At 41.8% G+C, this 14,579-nt stretch overlaps 1 protein-coding gene across 1 annotated transcript in view; it reads right to left on the reverse strand.

Annotated features, from left to right (window-relative positions):
* Positions 1-408: 408 nt before the first annotated feature.
* Positions 409-14,579, reverse strand: part of LOC144495025 (ras GTPase-activating protein 1-like) — a 196,163-nt gene continuing 181,992 nt past the window's right edge. The window contains exons 21-25 of the mRNA XM_078214823.1: positions 7,157-7,224; positions 5,862-5,950; positions 4,794-4,871; positions 3,846-3,980; positions 409-1,396 (exon numbers count right to left, since the gene is read on the reverse strand). Of these exons, the coding sequence (XP_078070949.1) occupies positions 1,319-1,396; positions 3,846-3,980; positions 4,794-4,871; positions 5,862-5,950; positions 7,157-7,224 (448 nt within the window). The 3' untranslated portion in view covers positions 409-1,318. The remainder of the gene's footprint in view (positions 1,397-3,845; positions 3,981-4,793; positions 4,872-5,861; positions 5,951-7,156; positions 7,225-14,579) is intronic.

The raw sequence follows: 14,579 nt of genomic DNA on the forward strand, positions 1-14,579 counted from the left end.
AAGACAGAGCTAGGTTCTTGATTAATAAGGGGATCGGGGTTATGGGGATGAGAAAAATATCAGCCATGATTGAATGGTGGAGCAGACTCGATGGACCGAGTGGCCTAATTCTATTCCTATGTCTTATGGTCTTACAACAGAGACAAGAGTCTGTAAGTGAGGGATAACTATGGGCAGGATTCCTGTGCTCTTTCAATAGTGCCCTCAAACCTTTAACTAGTTGTAAGTGGCAGATGGGGGAAATCAGTTGAGTGGCTCACAGTGAAATATAGTAGCTAAATAATTATATTTATACAAGTAGTAGAAAAAATATTTACATCACAATTCAACATAATTTACCATGTTCCTTCCTGATAAAATTTTGATTGCTGTAGCTGAAGTCCAAAGTCATTAAAAGATTAGTTGAATGGGTTTGAACTAGTGTTGGTTTCAATACTGCTTTTCATTTATTGAAACAAAAAGTCAAAGTAACAGACTACTTTACAAAATGGTTTAATAAGTGCATGCATTTCCAATACAATGATCAATAAATTTATTCAACTATTGAATCTGTTTACATTTGTAAACATTATACATACAAAGCTTTTGATTAAGTAACTTTAACAGAACTTTTCTCACTATTGTCTTTGATGGAAGACTCAGTCAATCATACAGTGTAATTAAACTGATCAAAATTAGTGGCACAACAAATGCTGTGATCTCTGCACACTCATCATGCAATGAATGCTTGTTGCAGAGTTCTTTTCTAGAATATAAAATAACCAGTCTTTAGTGAGGAACCTTGGTATTTAAAGATATTTTCAACAAACTGTAAATATAACCAGAGATTAAAGATATAAGCAATCTTATCCATAAAAGTAGTCAGTCAGAAATTACAGTATAAACACTTTACAGCCCATACTCCAGTTATAACAAACACAAGTAGTTCAACTTGTTTCTTCATCTTGTCAGTTGACTGGCATTTCAAACTGCAGCTCTGGATAGATCTTGGGAACTTTGGCAACTTGAAACATTAAACACCTTAAAAGTCCACGTTGTGGATTCACCTAGCTTTGTGAAAGATGACTGGTACATCAAGGCTCAGCGGCTAGTGATTTGTTCAGAGAAGGAAGTGCAAAAGGTGGCCTGCACAAATAGCTAAGTTACTGATGCAAACATCAATCAGCTGTTTTTCTGTTGCATAGTTCACACTCTAGAAGGAATGTTGTACATGGGTGTTATTTCAGAAGTAACAAAAGAAAGTGAGATTGCTGTGAGTTGCCCTCTGACAAACTTGGGACATGTTAATCCATGCAGAATTCTCTGAACAGGAAGGCTGCTACCTATTAGATGCAGAATACTGGTTTCGCTTCTGCTGCAACAGTTCTGTAATCGCCAAAAGTTTTTTCAAGACATGCTGAAAAAGACAGACATCAGGAATGGCATCAGATATAGTAACCAACACATGAAAGCTTATCCAGCAATTTGTTATACAATTCTAATTTACTTGTTTAATGTTTAATTTGCTCAAAGTATGCCAGGAGATTAAAGGCTAGATAGGAAGAACCAGAGCTGAGGATCAGAGGCCAGGATATAAAGGGATGTGTGCAGAGCAAAGATTCAAAAAGAAAGGCAAGAGATCAGATTCAAAAAACATGTCAGAATATGGAGGAACAGAAAGGAAGCCAATAATCTAAGTATTTTAAGATCATACAGTTAATCTTCCTATAAAAATGAGAAGCTGCTCATTCATGAGTAGCTAGTGAGTCTTGATTTATTTAAGTAGTAGTTGAATAGTCTCACATACAGAGGAATGGCAGGGCAGCTTGGACCTGTGGAGTTCCCACATAGATTGGGATGTGTGAATTTCAGGATACATCCCATATCCTTGATAACAAAATGTGTAAGAAGTGCCATCAGCTGCAGTAGCTTGAACTCCAGGTTTACATACAAATTAGGAGCAGCAGGAGGTCATTTGGCCCCTCGAGATAGCTCTGTCATTCAATAATATCATAGTTGATCTGATTGTAACCTCAGCTCCACATTTCCTGAAACTCTGTCACCCCCTTTGCTTATCAAGATCGATCTATCTCTGCCTTAAAAAATTCAAAGACCCTGCTTCTGCTGCTGCCTTTTGAGAAAGAGAGTTCCAAAGCTCATGACCCTCAGAGAAAACATTTCTCCTCATCTCTGTCTTAAATGGATGACCCCTTATTTTTACACAGTCACCCCTGGTTCTTGATTTTCCCATTTTCTAGTGCTGTTAAGGAAGGTTTAAACAAGAGTGGCAGCAGCTTGGCAAACTGAGAGAGGAGACTGAAAACAATGGTAGAAATGGAAGCTGGAAAAGTAGAAAACAAAACCGGAAGTCAGAGGAAAAAGGGCTAGCAGCAGATTGGGCCTTAGTGCAAATGACTTTTAATAAATGTTTGAAAGACATGTCTAAAGGCACTGTATCTGAATGCATGGAGCATTTGCTATAAAGTAGGCAAATTAATAGTGCAAATTGATATGATTGCGATTACAGAGACATGGCTGCAAGGTGACCAAGGATGAGAACTGAATATCCAAGGGTACTTGATATTTAGGAAGGACAGACTGAAATGAAAAGGTGGTGGAATGGTGTTGTTAAGGATAAAAATCAGTGCAATTGTGGCAGAGGATATTGGCTCAGAAAATCTAGATATAGAACCAGTCTAGGTGGAACGAAGATGCAACCAGAGGTGAAAAGATTAGTGGGAGTGTGTATAAGCCTCCAAACAGTAGTGGGGAAATCGAGCATGGAATTAAACAGAAAATTAGATATATGTAACAAGGATGCTGCATTTATCATAGGTGACTTTGATTTACATATAGATTAGGCAAACCAAATTAGCAATAATACACACGATATTCATTCGCCAGAGTATTTGGGAAATTGCTGGAATCCATCATTAAAGAAAAAATAGCAGGACACCTGGAAAAAAATGGTTCGATCAAGCAGATGCAGCATGGATTCATGAAGGGAAAGTTGTGTTTGACGAATTTACTGGATTTTTATGAAGGTGTAACGAGTGCAGTTGACAGAGGGAAACCGGTGGATCTGGTGTTTTTAGATTTCCAGAAGGCGTTCGATAAGGTGCCTCACAAAAGGTTGCTGCAGAAGATTAAGGTACACGGAGTTGGGGGGTAAAGTGTTAGCGTGGATTGATGATTGACTATCTAACAGGAAGCAGAGAGCTGGAGTAAATGGGTGCTTTTCTGGTTGGCAGTTGGTGACTAGTGGTGTGCCGCAGGGATTGGTGCTGGGGCCTCAACTGACAGGACCTATTACTGAAAATACAGTCCTATTTCTAGACTCTAAAGACATCAAGGGGTATGGCGAGAGTGAAGAAGTATGGCTTTGAAATAGAAGATCAGCCATGATCATATTAAATGGTGGAGAAGGCTTGAAGCACTGAATGGTCTACTCCTGCTCCTATATGGTCCTCGACAGTAAATGCTAACAGTTTATTTGATCATGAAAGGCACTTGCATCAAAAGTGCCTCATCTAACATTCATAAATGTACACGTTCCAAGATGAGATACTGAGTAACAATGAATAGGAACTTTAAATGAGTGCATACTGACTGATTCCTTCATCCTAGCTTGCAATATTTTTAGGAGCCGCTGTGATTAATTGATTAGATTTAGTTAAATTCCTATACCCGTTAATCTAGAAGATCAGGGTGGGTAAACAATTATGTGTCAATTTGTAGGAATTCAGTTCCTGCACACCAGTGGTCACAACTCTTCCACTTCATGAAACCAAAAATGTTAATCGGAATTCTTTGTGACATTTCAATTTTAATTTTAAAGAAGCAGGTGAATTAAAAATACAGGTTACCTGCTGGACTCCTCGCTCATTGCTTAAGGTGCGAAGTTCATCCGAATGTGCGGCACAAACTTCATGCAAAGCTGCCAGGTCACGAGACAAGTCAGTCCTAAAGTGCTCTGTAGTGTCAGGAAGCTCTGGGACATTCTAAAGATAAAATAAAATCTCATTTAATAAAGAAACATGGGAGTCAAGCTGGAATCAACAGTGAGCTTTTCAAAAGTGCATCTCTTTTTTCTCTTAAGGTAAAGCTAAATATGTTGTGATGTCTGAATTTTGATAGAAACAGACCTGTCGAAAAAGGACAACAATAGTAGCATCATGTAAAACATCCCATGTTCTGAGAATGAAGACAATAGTACTATCAGGATTATGTATTTTAGTTGTAGTGTCTTATTCTCAGAGCATCACAATGCTCTGCTGCGTGGCCTCCCATTGTCCTATCCTGCACTGCCCAGCTCACATAAAGCCTGACTTGCTGCAATACATTTGATCGCACTCCTCACAATAATTCTCACGTTACGACATTCCCAAACTTTTGTTTAACCTCACCTCTCCCTATTCACCAGCTTCTTCTATACCTCCAGCCCCTTAGAACTCCCTTGTGGATTTTGATTGATTTTTGCATCCAAAATAGCTTCACCCCACAGTTGTGCCTTTAAGCTGCCTATGTTTAAGCTCTGGGATGCCAGTCTCCAGTCTCTCCGCCTTTCTATCTCCCATTCTTCCTTAAAATGCATTCTCTTGATGATCCTTTGGTCACAGCTCCTAACATCTCTTCTTTGGCTTGGTGTATATTTTTCTATGTTAAAGGTAATGAAACTTGTGATTATGGACCTTGTTAACTAACTAATTTAGAATAAAACAAGGTTAGAAAAAACATGTTTTCGTCCAGAAATTCCAACTGTTGTCTTCAAGAGGATTGCTTTTTGGGCAAGTAACAGTGCCAAATGTACCTACCCCTAATTCATCTAAGAACATAATCATTCGATGCTTGTTGTTCTTGATAAATGGATTTACACCTTCCATGTAAGGCTCCTATAATAAAATAAATGTATATTATAGGTTGTTTAACTTAAACACTGAATATCACGTAGTTTACAGAACATTACAAACTCACTTTAAATGTTATCTCCTGGACTCGTTTCGATCGCCTCAGGGGGTCGGAGAGGAATTTCCCAGATTTGTTTTCCCCATATTGGCCCTGGGGTTTTCACTCTGGGTTTTCGCCTCTCCCTGGAGATCACATGGTCTGGAATGGGGGGTTGGGGGTGAGCTAATAGGTTGTGATGAACAAAGCATCGTAGCTGTGAGGGACAGCTCGGTGGATAGGATATTAGTATGTAGATAGGCTGGAAAATTGGGCGGGGATCCTGGATTCAGGATTCAATCTTGGACCAGGGAGCGGCGTGGGCTTGGAGGGCCGAAGGGCCTGTTCCTGTGCTGTATTGTTCTTTGTTCTTTGTAAATTATTTAAATAAATTCTGCTAAGTTGTGCTAACTTAATTGTTAATCAGCAAATGAACTAAGAATATTACTCTGGTAGATTGTTCCAAACATTAATTATTTTAGTTGTCTTTAAAAATATGTTTTAAAATTACTTCAGCGATATAAATGTTCTGGTTTTATGTCCCAATCATTTTTTAAAGATACTTTTTCATAGTGATGAGAGATTGAAACAATTACTCAGTGACCACACTTCTGGGTTTCTTTCTACAATTCTCATTGCAAATGTGCGTGTTAATTGCAAAGCATATAAAAACATCAGTAAATATTTTGTTACATCCTCCATCTGTACTTCTTTCCCCATGAAATCCATCCCACTTAACTTTTCGACAGCATTTTGTTTTATTGTGGAATGCTTTTTAATACTGAAATGGCATTGACCCTGTTGTGAAAATAAGTGCTTTGATGTGATGTTACCGGTGATTTGAAACATGATCTAAAAAACTGTGAAAGAATTATCTAGGATGTAAAGGGGTAAACAAAATTAGTTTAATTTAAACTTGTAAGATTCATATTGTGTACCTTGGCTCCAAATTCCACTAAGTTTGCTAAATTTTGAAGAGACTTTGCAACAAGAGTGAGAGTCCTCCCAGCTGTGGAGGAAGGAGGATCTAAAAAAAAGGGAATAAAAATTTATTGTTGCAGTTTGCATTTTGTCATTACATATTTTACTTAAATCTTGTCTGATTTCTGCTAAATTAATCAATGATCATACATTCAGAAATAATTCTGCAAATTACAAGCATGGGTATACAGGGATTGATTTTAAAGTCTGCAGGTGACAAACTCAAATAGCATGGAGGGCAGCAACTGATTTCAGAAGAGAACACAGATTGGTGAAATGAATAGTCAAATGACAGATGAAGTTTAGAATCATAGAATCCCTACAGTGCAAAAGGAGGCCCTTCGGCCCATCGAGTCTGCAGTGACCCTCCAATAGAGCATCTTACCCAGGGCCACCTCCCACCCTATCCCGTAACCCCATGCTTTAACCCTACTAAACCCATAATTTACACATCTTGGGACACCAAGGGGCAATTTACCATGGTCAATTCATCTAAGCTGCACATCTTTGGATTGTGGGAGGAAACCTACACAGACATGAGGAGAACGTGCAAACCCCGTACTTTAACACAGAGAAGAGCATGTCAAACATTTTGGTAGGAAGAATGAGGAGTGAGGGCATGTACTAAATGGATCACCAATATATCTTTAGGAAAACTCTTATACAAATGCAAAATGGTGCAGAGACTGGAAATACTCTGCAGGTTCTGATGCAAGGTTGTTGACCTGAAACGCTCTGCTCACAGATACTGTTTGACCTGCTGAGCAATGTTCTTCTCTAAACAGTAACCCAAGAAGTCAACGTGTGTACACAGCACTTTTTAAAAAAAATTGAAGGGCCAAAGGGCGATGTACTGAATAGGCCACTGACAACAAAAATTTCAAGGGCATGCTGCGGCTGAGTATTTCCGACATTTTCTGTTTATATTTTAGAAAGATTCTATTGACATCAAAAATGTAGCTCTTCTGGTTAGGGCCACAAATGTTTTAAGTGATGCTCTTTAAAGGTCTATTAAGGCAGTTTTTAATTCTCCAAACCAAATCTTCAGACCAAGTAATTTTAATTATCTATTACATATCAACAAAATGGAAGATGTTGAAGTTGGTTTTATCCACATGTACAAGAGGAGGAACCTTGTAAGTTTCATAAGTTGGATCAAAGAAGCTCATGCTGCGGGATGCCCCAAGACGTGAAGGGCAGCTTAGTTCTAAATATTAATTGCAATGCAAATTTTTCACCAGATATAACTCACCTAAAATGATACTGAACATCCGTGGATTGAGAATGGCTGGACAAATCAACCGCAAGAAAACAAATCCACTACAATAGGGAGGGGTTTAAAAAAAAAAGGAAAAGATAGCAAACATTACATACAATTCACCAAATACATTGCTGCAAATAAAATGATCTAGATACACAAGGATCATCTAATGGAAGTACTTTTCTCCAGATCATAGAACATAGAACATTACAGCGCAGTACAGGCCGTTCGGCCCTCGATGTTGCGCTGACCTGTGAAACCAATCTAAAGCCCATCAAACCTACACTAGTCCAATATCATCCATATGTTTATCCAATGACCCTTTAAATGCCCTTAATGTTGGCGAGTCCACTACTGTAGCAGGCAGGGCATTCCACGCCCTTACTACTCTCTGAGTAAAGAACCTACCTCCGTCCTATATCTATCACCCCTCAATTTAAAGCTATGTCCCCTCGTGCTAGCCATCACCATCCGAGGAAAAAGGCTCTCACTGTCCACCCTATCTAATCCTCTGATCATCTTGTATGCCTCTATTAAGTCACCTCTTAACCTTCTCTCTAACGAAAACAGCCTCAAGTCCCTCAGCCTTTCCTCATAAGACCTTCCCACCATACCAGGCAACATCCTGGTAAATCTCCTCTGCACCCTTTCCAATGCTTCCACATCCTTCCTATAATGCGGCGACCAGAACTGTACGCAATACTCCAAGTGCGGCCGCACTCGAGTTTTGTACAGCTGCAACATGACCTTTAAGCAACTTAGCAAAATAAGGAGTCAACATACTCTCATTTTTCTAATTCATCAAATTCTAGTTAAGTGAATGCAGGAATCCTGGAGGTTAAAATTGGTATTTTTAAAAAATGACTGAAAGTTACTTGTTTTCAAAAGTTTACAGCACCAGTTTTCTTTACCATTACTCCAATGTATGGCTTGTCTTCCAGCAAAGCTGAAGATGTTCCCCCTTTAGCCCTCTAAAATAAACTGCTTCTAGCAGAGATATGACAGCTGCCTTCTCTCTGACTACCGACCTCCAACTGCAATCAAATTAGTTAAACTAAAACTCAAAAGCTTCTCTATCCTACAAGGCCCCAACTGCTAAGTGACCACTGCTGGTTTATTTATTCCTCACAACTTAGCCCTCTCCAAGCACAATGGAATCACAGTTGGAACTGAAACCAACCTCCACACATACAAACATCTTTTTCTAGCATAAATCTAGCTATAGGTTTTACCCATCCAGGCACAGAAACAATAAATTAAATACACTTAAAACTATACCTTATTTCTAATGTTTACCAGTAGAAATATAAATCTCTTAAAACTACCTTTGCCTTCCTAATAAATGCTTCCTGTTGCAAGCCTCTGGTGATACTGTGGTCTCTAACACTTCACAATCCTTGTTTCCTCAAACATGTATTCTGTCTTTCCCTGCTTGGAGCCTATCCCAAAAGCAATCCTTTTCTTCTGCCTGGCATAGCAGCACCTGTTGCAAATAGCCTTCCCCTGAGAACTTACAGACTGTCTGATTCTGTTTGTGAGGCTGTACAGCAGAAAAGCCAGCTGCTTCTTCCAATGTATCCAAGTTTAAAGCTTGCATCTGACTTTCAATAAACTTTGACCTGCACCCTTAGCCTCTATCCCCATGGCAACCAGGTCACATTGGTTTACCAGACAGAGTTCACTACAACTTCACACCATCACCCATTCCAAGGCATTCTGTTTCATCTTAAATTCAAAGAGGCAGATTAAAACAAAATGGTCTTATCAGGTCCACCAATCATAACATGATGTTCCAACCTTGGGGTGTTTGGGGGGGGGGGGGGGGGGGGTGGACAGTGAGAACAGGGGTGTACAAATCCTGCCTCAAGTCTCAACCACCAATCATTTCAGCTATTGATCATCTTTGTAGCTTCTCTGTACAGTACAGCGAGGATGTTTTTCCTGAAGATTATCAATTTATAAACTCAGATAATTGAATAAAATTGGAATAAAAATAAGATCTCATGTTACGTGACCATGGAACTACTGGACTTTTATAAAAACTCATCTGGTTGACCTCTGCAATGACCTAGCAAGCCACTCAGTTGTATCAAAATGCTATGGAAAAGCAGAATAAGAATAAAACTGGATGGATCATCCGACATAACAGTGGACAGTGCAAAACCCCCTAATTAACCTCTGAGGACTTGTGTCACACTTGGGAGGGCTGTCCCACAGACTATTCACGCAATAGCCTGGCACAGTCATACCTTTCAGTCAATGTTCTAAGCTCCTCCATCACCATCCCAGAGTATGTCCTATCTCACCAGTAGGACAGACCCACCAGGGGTAGCAGAACAGAAATATACAGATGGAACAGAGCAACAGTCCAGCTAAGCTCTGCAATTGTCCAGCAACTGGAAAAGTATACACAAGAAATAGAAGCAGGAGTACGCCACCAGGCCTTCAAGCCAGCCCTGCCATTCAATACGATCATGGCTGATCTATGCCGGCCTCAACACCTTTTCTGTGCCACTTCCCCAAAACCCTCTCTCTATTTCTTGACCTATCAAATATTTATCCAGCCTCCACCATCCTCTGGGGTAGAGTATAGTGATGGCTTTGTTCTGTGAGAAGTAACTGGTGTGTGAAGCTACACAAAAAAATGTCAAAGGGACATCACACTAAGCAAAGGACTGTGCATAGCAACTACATTTTTAAAAGAAAATTGTCCGAGTCTTCAACACCCACTCCAGACGCCATAAAGTCTCATGGCATGAGATCAAAGATTGGCAAGGAAACTTCCTGCTGATTACTACCTCAGCTCCTTCACGTTGAAGACATGGAAGAAGCATGGAAGGTAACAAGGAAATACTCTGGGTTGGGAACTTCAATCTTCATTACCAGAGATCATAGAATGCTCACAAAACAGAAGGTTTTGGCTCATGTCCATGCTGGCTTTTTGCAAAACCAACTCAGTCAGTCCTACTCCACTGACTGTTCCGGGTGACCATGCAACTATTTTCTCTTCAGGTATTTTTGAAGTTGTTAATGGGATAATCCAACTTGGCTTCAGCCAATTCAATTCATTCAAGAAACTACTGAGTGTGTTGGCCACAGTAGAAGGCTATAGGCCTGACACCATTCAAGCTGTGATACTGAAGACATGCTCTAGAACTAACCACAACCCTAGCCAAATTGTTCCAGTTCAGATATAATATTGGCATCTACCTGACAAAGTGGAAAATTGCCTGGGTAGGGTTCCACATAAGTGGTAAGTGTGGCACATGGGATTGGGGGTAATATATTGGCATGGATTGAGAACTGGTTAGCAGACAGGAAACAGAGTAAAAATAAATGAGTCTTTTTCAATTTTGGACAGGAAAAGCGGCGTTGAACCTACTGACAGCAGTGGTGATTTTCCCACCATATAGTGCGGCACTTAGAAGGAAAAATATTGCAGACACATGTTCCACGTCGTATCGCTAGCAAGATGCCTCCAATTTGCCTGGCCTGCCATCACCTTAGCACTTTAATGTTTGGGGTGCTGCATTTAAAGGCCACTCCTGTGCATAGCTAGTGCAATTGCCACTGGGGGTGGTGGTGGCGCAGTGGTGTTGTCAATGGACTAGTAATCCAGAGATCCAGATAATGCTCTAGGGACCTGGCAGAAGGTGAAATTTAAATTTGATAAAACATCTGAAATTAAAAGTCTATTGATTACCACAACATCATTGCCAATTGTTGTAAAAACCCATTTGGTTTACTAATGTCCTTTAGGGATGGAAATCTGCCATTCTTATCTGGTCTGGCCTACATGTGACACCAAAACCACAGCACTGTGTTTGATTCTTAAATGCCCCCTGAAATGGCCTAGCAAGTCACTCAGTTGTATCCAACCATCACAAAGAAAACAAAAAGGAATTAAGCTGGACAGACTACATGACACCAACTAGACATAGAAACTACAATGGTAAACTCAGAACTGTCGACCCTTCAAAGTCCTCCTTACCAACATTTGGGAACTTATGCCAAAATTAGGAGAGCTGTCTCCCAAACAAGCAAGCAGCATGATATAGTCATACACATGGAATCATGCCTTAGAGATAATATCCCTGACACCACCATCGCCGTCCCTGGTTATCTTCTGTCCCACCGGGAGGACAGGCCCAGTAAGGGTGGCAGCACAGTGGTATATAGTTAGGATTGTGTTGCCTTGGGAGTGCTCAACATCAATTTTGGACTACGTGAAGTCTCATGGCACCAGGTCAGACATGGATAAATAAAAAACCTCAGATTGATCGCCACATACCGTCCCCCTCAGCTGATGAATCAGTACTCTTCACTTGGAGGAAGCACTGAAGGTACCAAGGGCACAGAATGTATTCTGGATGGAGAGATTCAATGTCCATTGCCTGTCAAGACCAGCTCAGTAGTACCACCATTAACCAAGCTGGCTAGGTTCTAAAGGACACAGCTGTCAGATTGACTCTGTGGCAGATGTATGGGTTAGGTTGATTGGCCTGTCCAAAGATGTGCGGGTGAGGTTGATTGGCCAGGTTAAATTGACCCTAGTGTCAGGGGGATTAGCCGGGTAAATAGGCGGGGTTATGGGAATAGGGACTGGGTGGGACCATGGTTGGTGCAGACTCGATGGGCCGAATGGCCTCCTTCTGCACTGTGGGGATTGTATAGGTTGTATAGATAGTGAGGGAACCAAGGAGGAGTAAAAACATACTTGACCTCATCCCTACCAACTTGCCTGCTGCAGATGCATCTGCACATGACAGTATCAGTAGGGGTGGCCACCGCACATTCCTTGCGGAAATGAAGTCCTGTCTTTACACTGAGGATATCTTCCATCGTGTTGTGTGGCATTGGCACTGTGCTAAATGGGATGGGCTTCAAACAGACCTAACACCTCGAGACACGTATTGCATGAGGCACTGAGTCATCAGCAGCTGCAGATTTGTACTCAGCCACAATTGGCAACTTCAAGGCCAGCATATCCCACACTATACCATCACTACCAAGCCAGGGGACCGACTCTGGTTTAATGAACAGTGCAGGAGGGCATGCCAGGAGCAACACCAGGCATACCTAAAAATGAGGTGCCACCTGGTGAAACTACAATACAATGGCTTGTGTGCCAAACAGCATAAGCAGCAAGTAATAGACAGAGCAATTCCACAACCAACGGATCAGATTTAAGCACTGCAATCCTGCCACAGAAGTGGGGATATTTGCTGATGACTGCACAATGTTCAGTATTATTCACGACTCCTCAGATATTGAAAGTAGCCTGTGTCTAAATACACCAGGACTTGGACAACATCCAGGCTTTGAATCATGGAATAGAATCCTTACAGTGCAGAAGGAGGCTATTTGGCCCATTGAGCCTGCACCAACAACAATCCCACATAGGCCCTATCCCCGCAACCCCACACATTTACCCTGCTCATCCCCCGATACTAAGGGTCAATTTAGCATGGCCAATCAACATAACCTGCATACCTTTGGACTGTGGGAGGAAACTGGAGCACTGGAGGAAACTCACGCCGACACGGGAGAACATGTAAACTCCCCACAGACAGTCACCCGAGGCCGGAACCGAACCCGGGTCCCTGGCATTGTGAGGCAACAGTGCTAACCACCGTGTCCCCATGCCAGACAAACGGCAAGTAACATTCATGTCACACAAGTGCCAGGCAATGAACATCACCAACAAGGGAGGATCTAACTACTACCCCTTGACATTCAATGGCATTACCATTGGTAAATTTCCCACTGTCAATATTCTTGTTTGGGGGGGGGCTGGCGGTGGTGTTACCATTGACCAGAAACTGAACTGGTCTAGCCATATAATTACTTTGGATACAACAGCGGGTCAGAGGTTAGGAATCCTGCGGCGAGTAACACATTTCCTGACTCCCCAAAGCCAGTCCACCATCTACAAGGCATGCCAGGAGAGTATTGGAATACTCTTCACTTCACAGAATCGTTATGGTGCAGAAGGAGGCCATTTGGCCCATCGTGTCTGCACCATATGCCTTAGTGAGTGTTGCTCCAACAACAATGAAGCAGCCCAACACCATACAGAACAAAGCAGTCCGCTTGATTGGTACACCTTCCGCAAACATTCAATTCTTCCAACAGTGGCAGCAATACGTACCATCTACAAGAAACTCATCAAGGCTCCTTAGGCAGCACCTTCCAAACCCACAACTGTTACCCTCTAGATGGACAAGGGCAGCTGATACGTGGGAACACTACCACCTGGAAGTTTTGCTCCAAGTCACTCACCATCTTGACTTGGAAATATATCAAAGAACAAACAAACAAAGAACAATACAGCACAGGAACAGGCCCTTTGGCCCTCCAAGCCTGCGCCGTTCATGTACCCACTAGACCATTCGTTTGTATCCCTCTATTCCCAGTCTGTTCATGTGGCTATCTATAAGTCTTAAACGATCCCAGCGTGTCCGCCTCAATCACCTTGCTTGGCAGTGCATTCCAGGCCCCACCACCCTCTGTGTAAAATACGTCCCCCTGACATCTGTGTTGAACCTTGCCCCCCTCATCTTGAACCTGTGACCCCTTGTGTTCGTCGTCTCCGACCTGGGAAAAAGCTTCCCACTGTTCACCCTATCTATACCCTTCATAATTTTATACACCTCTATTAGGTCGTCCCTCATTCTCCGTCTTTCCAGGGAGAACAAGTCCAGTTTACCCAATTTCTCCTCATAGCTAAGACCCTCCATACCAGGCAACATCCTGGTAAACCTTCTCTGTACTCTCTCCAAAGCCTCCACGTCCTTCTGGCAGTGTGGCGACCAGAACTGGACGCAGTATTCCAAATGTGGCCAAACCATCGTTCTATACAGCTGCAACATCATATGCCAACTTTTATATTCTATGCCCCGTCCTATAAAGGCAAGCATACCATATGCCTTCTTCACCACCTTCTCCACCTGTGCTGCCACCTTCAAGGATTTGTGGACTTGCACACCTAGGTCCCTCTGTGTTTCTATACTCTTGATGGCTCTGCCATTTATTGTATAACTCCCCCCTACATTAGTTCTTCCAAAATGCATCATTTCGCATTTATCTGGATTAAATTCCATCTGCCATTTCTCCGCCCAATTTTCCAGCCCATCTATATCCTGCTGTATTGTCTGACAATGTTCATCGCTATCCGCAAGTCCAGCCATCTTCGTGTCATCTGCAAACTTGCTGATAATACCAGTTACACCTTCTTCCAAATCATTTATATGTATCACAAATAGCAGAGGTCCCAGTACAGAGTCCTGCGGAACACCACTGGTCACAGACCTCCAGCCGAAAAAGACCCTTCGACTGCTACCCTCTGTCTCCTGTGGCCAAGCCAGTTTTCTACCCATGTAGGCACCTCTCCATGTATCCCATGAGCCTTAAT

The sequence above is a fragment of the Mustelus asterias genome, chromosome 6, assembly GCF_964213995.1.
Source record: "Mustelus asterias chromosome 6, sMusAst1.hap1.1, whole genome shotgun sequence".
In the NCBI taxonomy this organism is placed as follows: domain Eukaryota; kingdom Metazoa; phylum Chordata; class Chondrichthyes; order Carcharhiniformes; family Triakidae; genus Mustelus; species Mustelus asterias.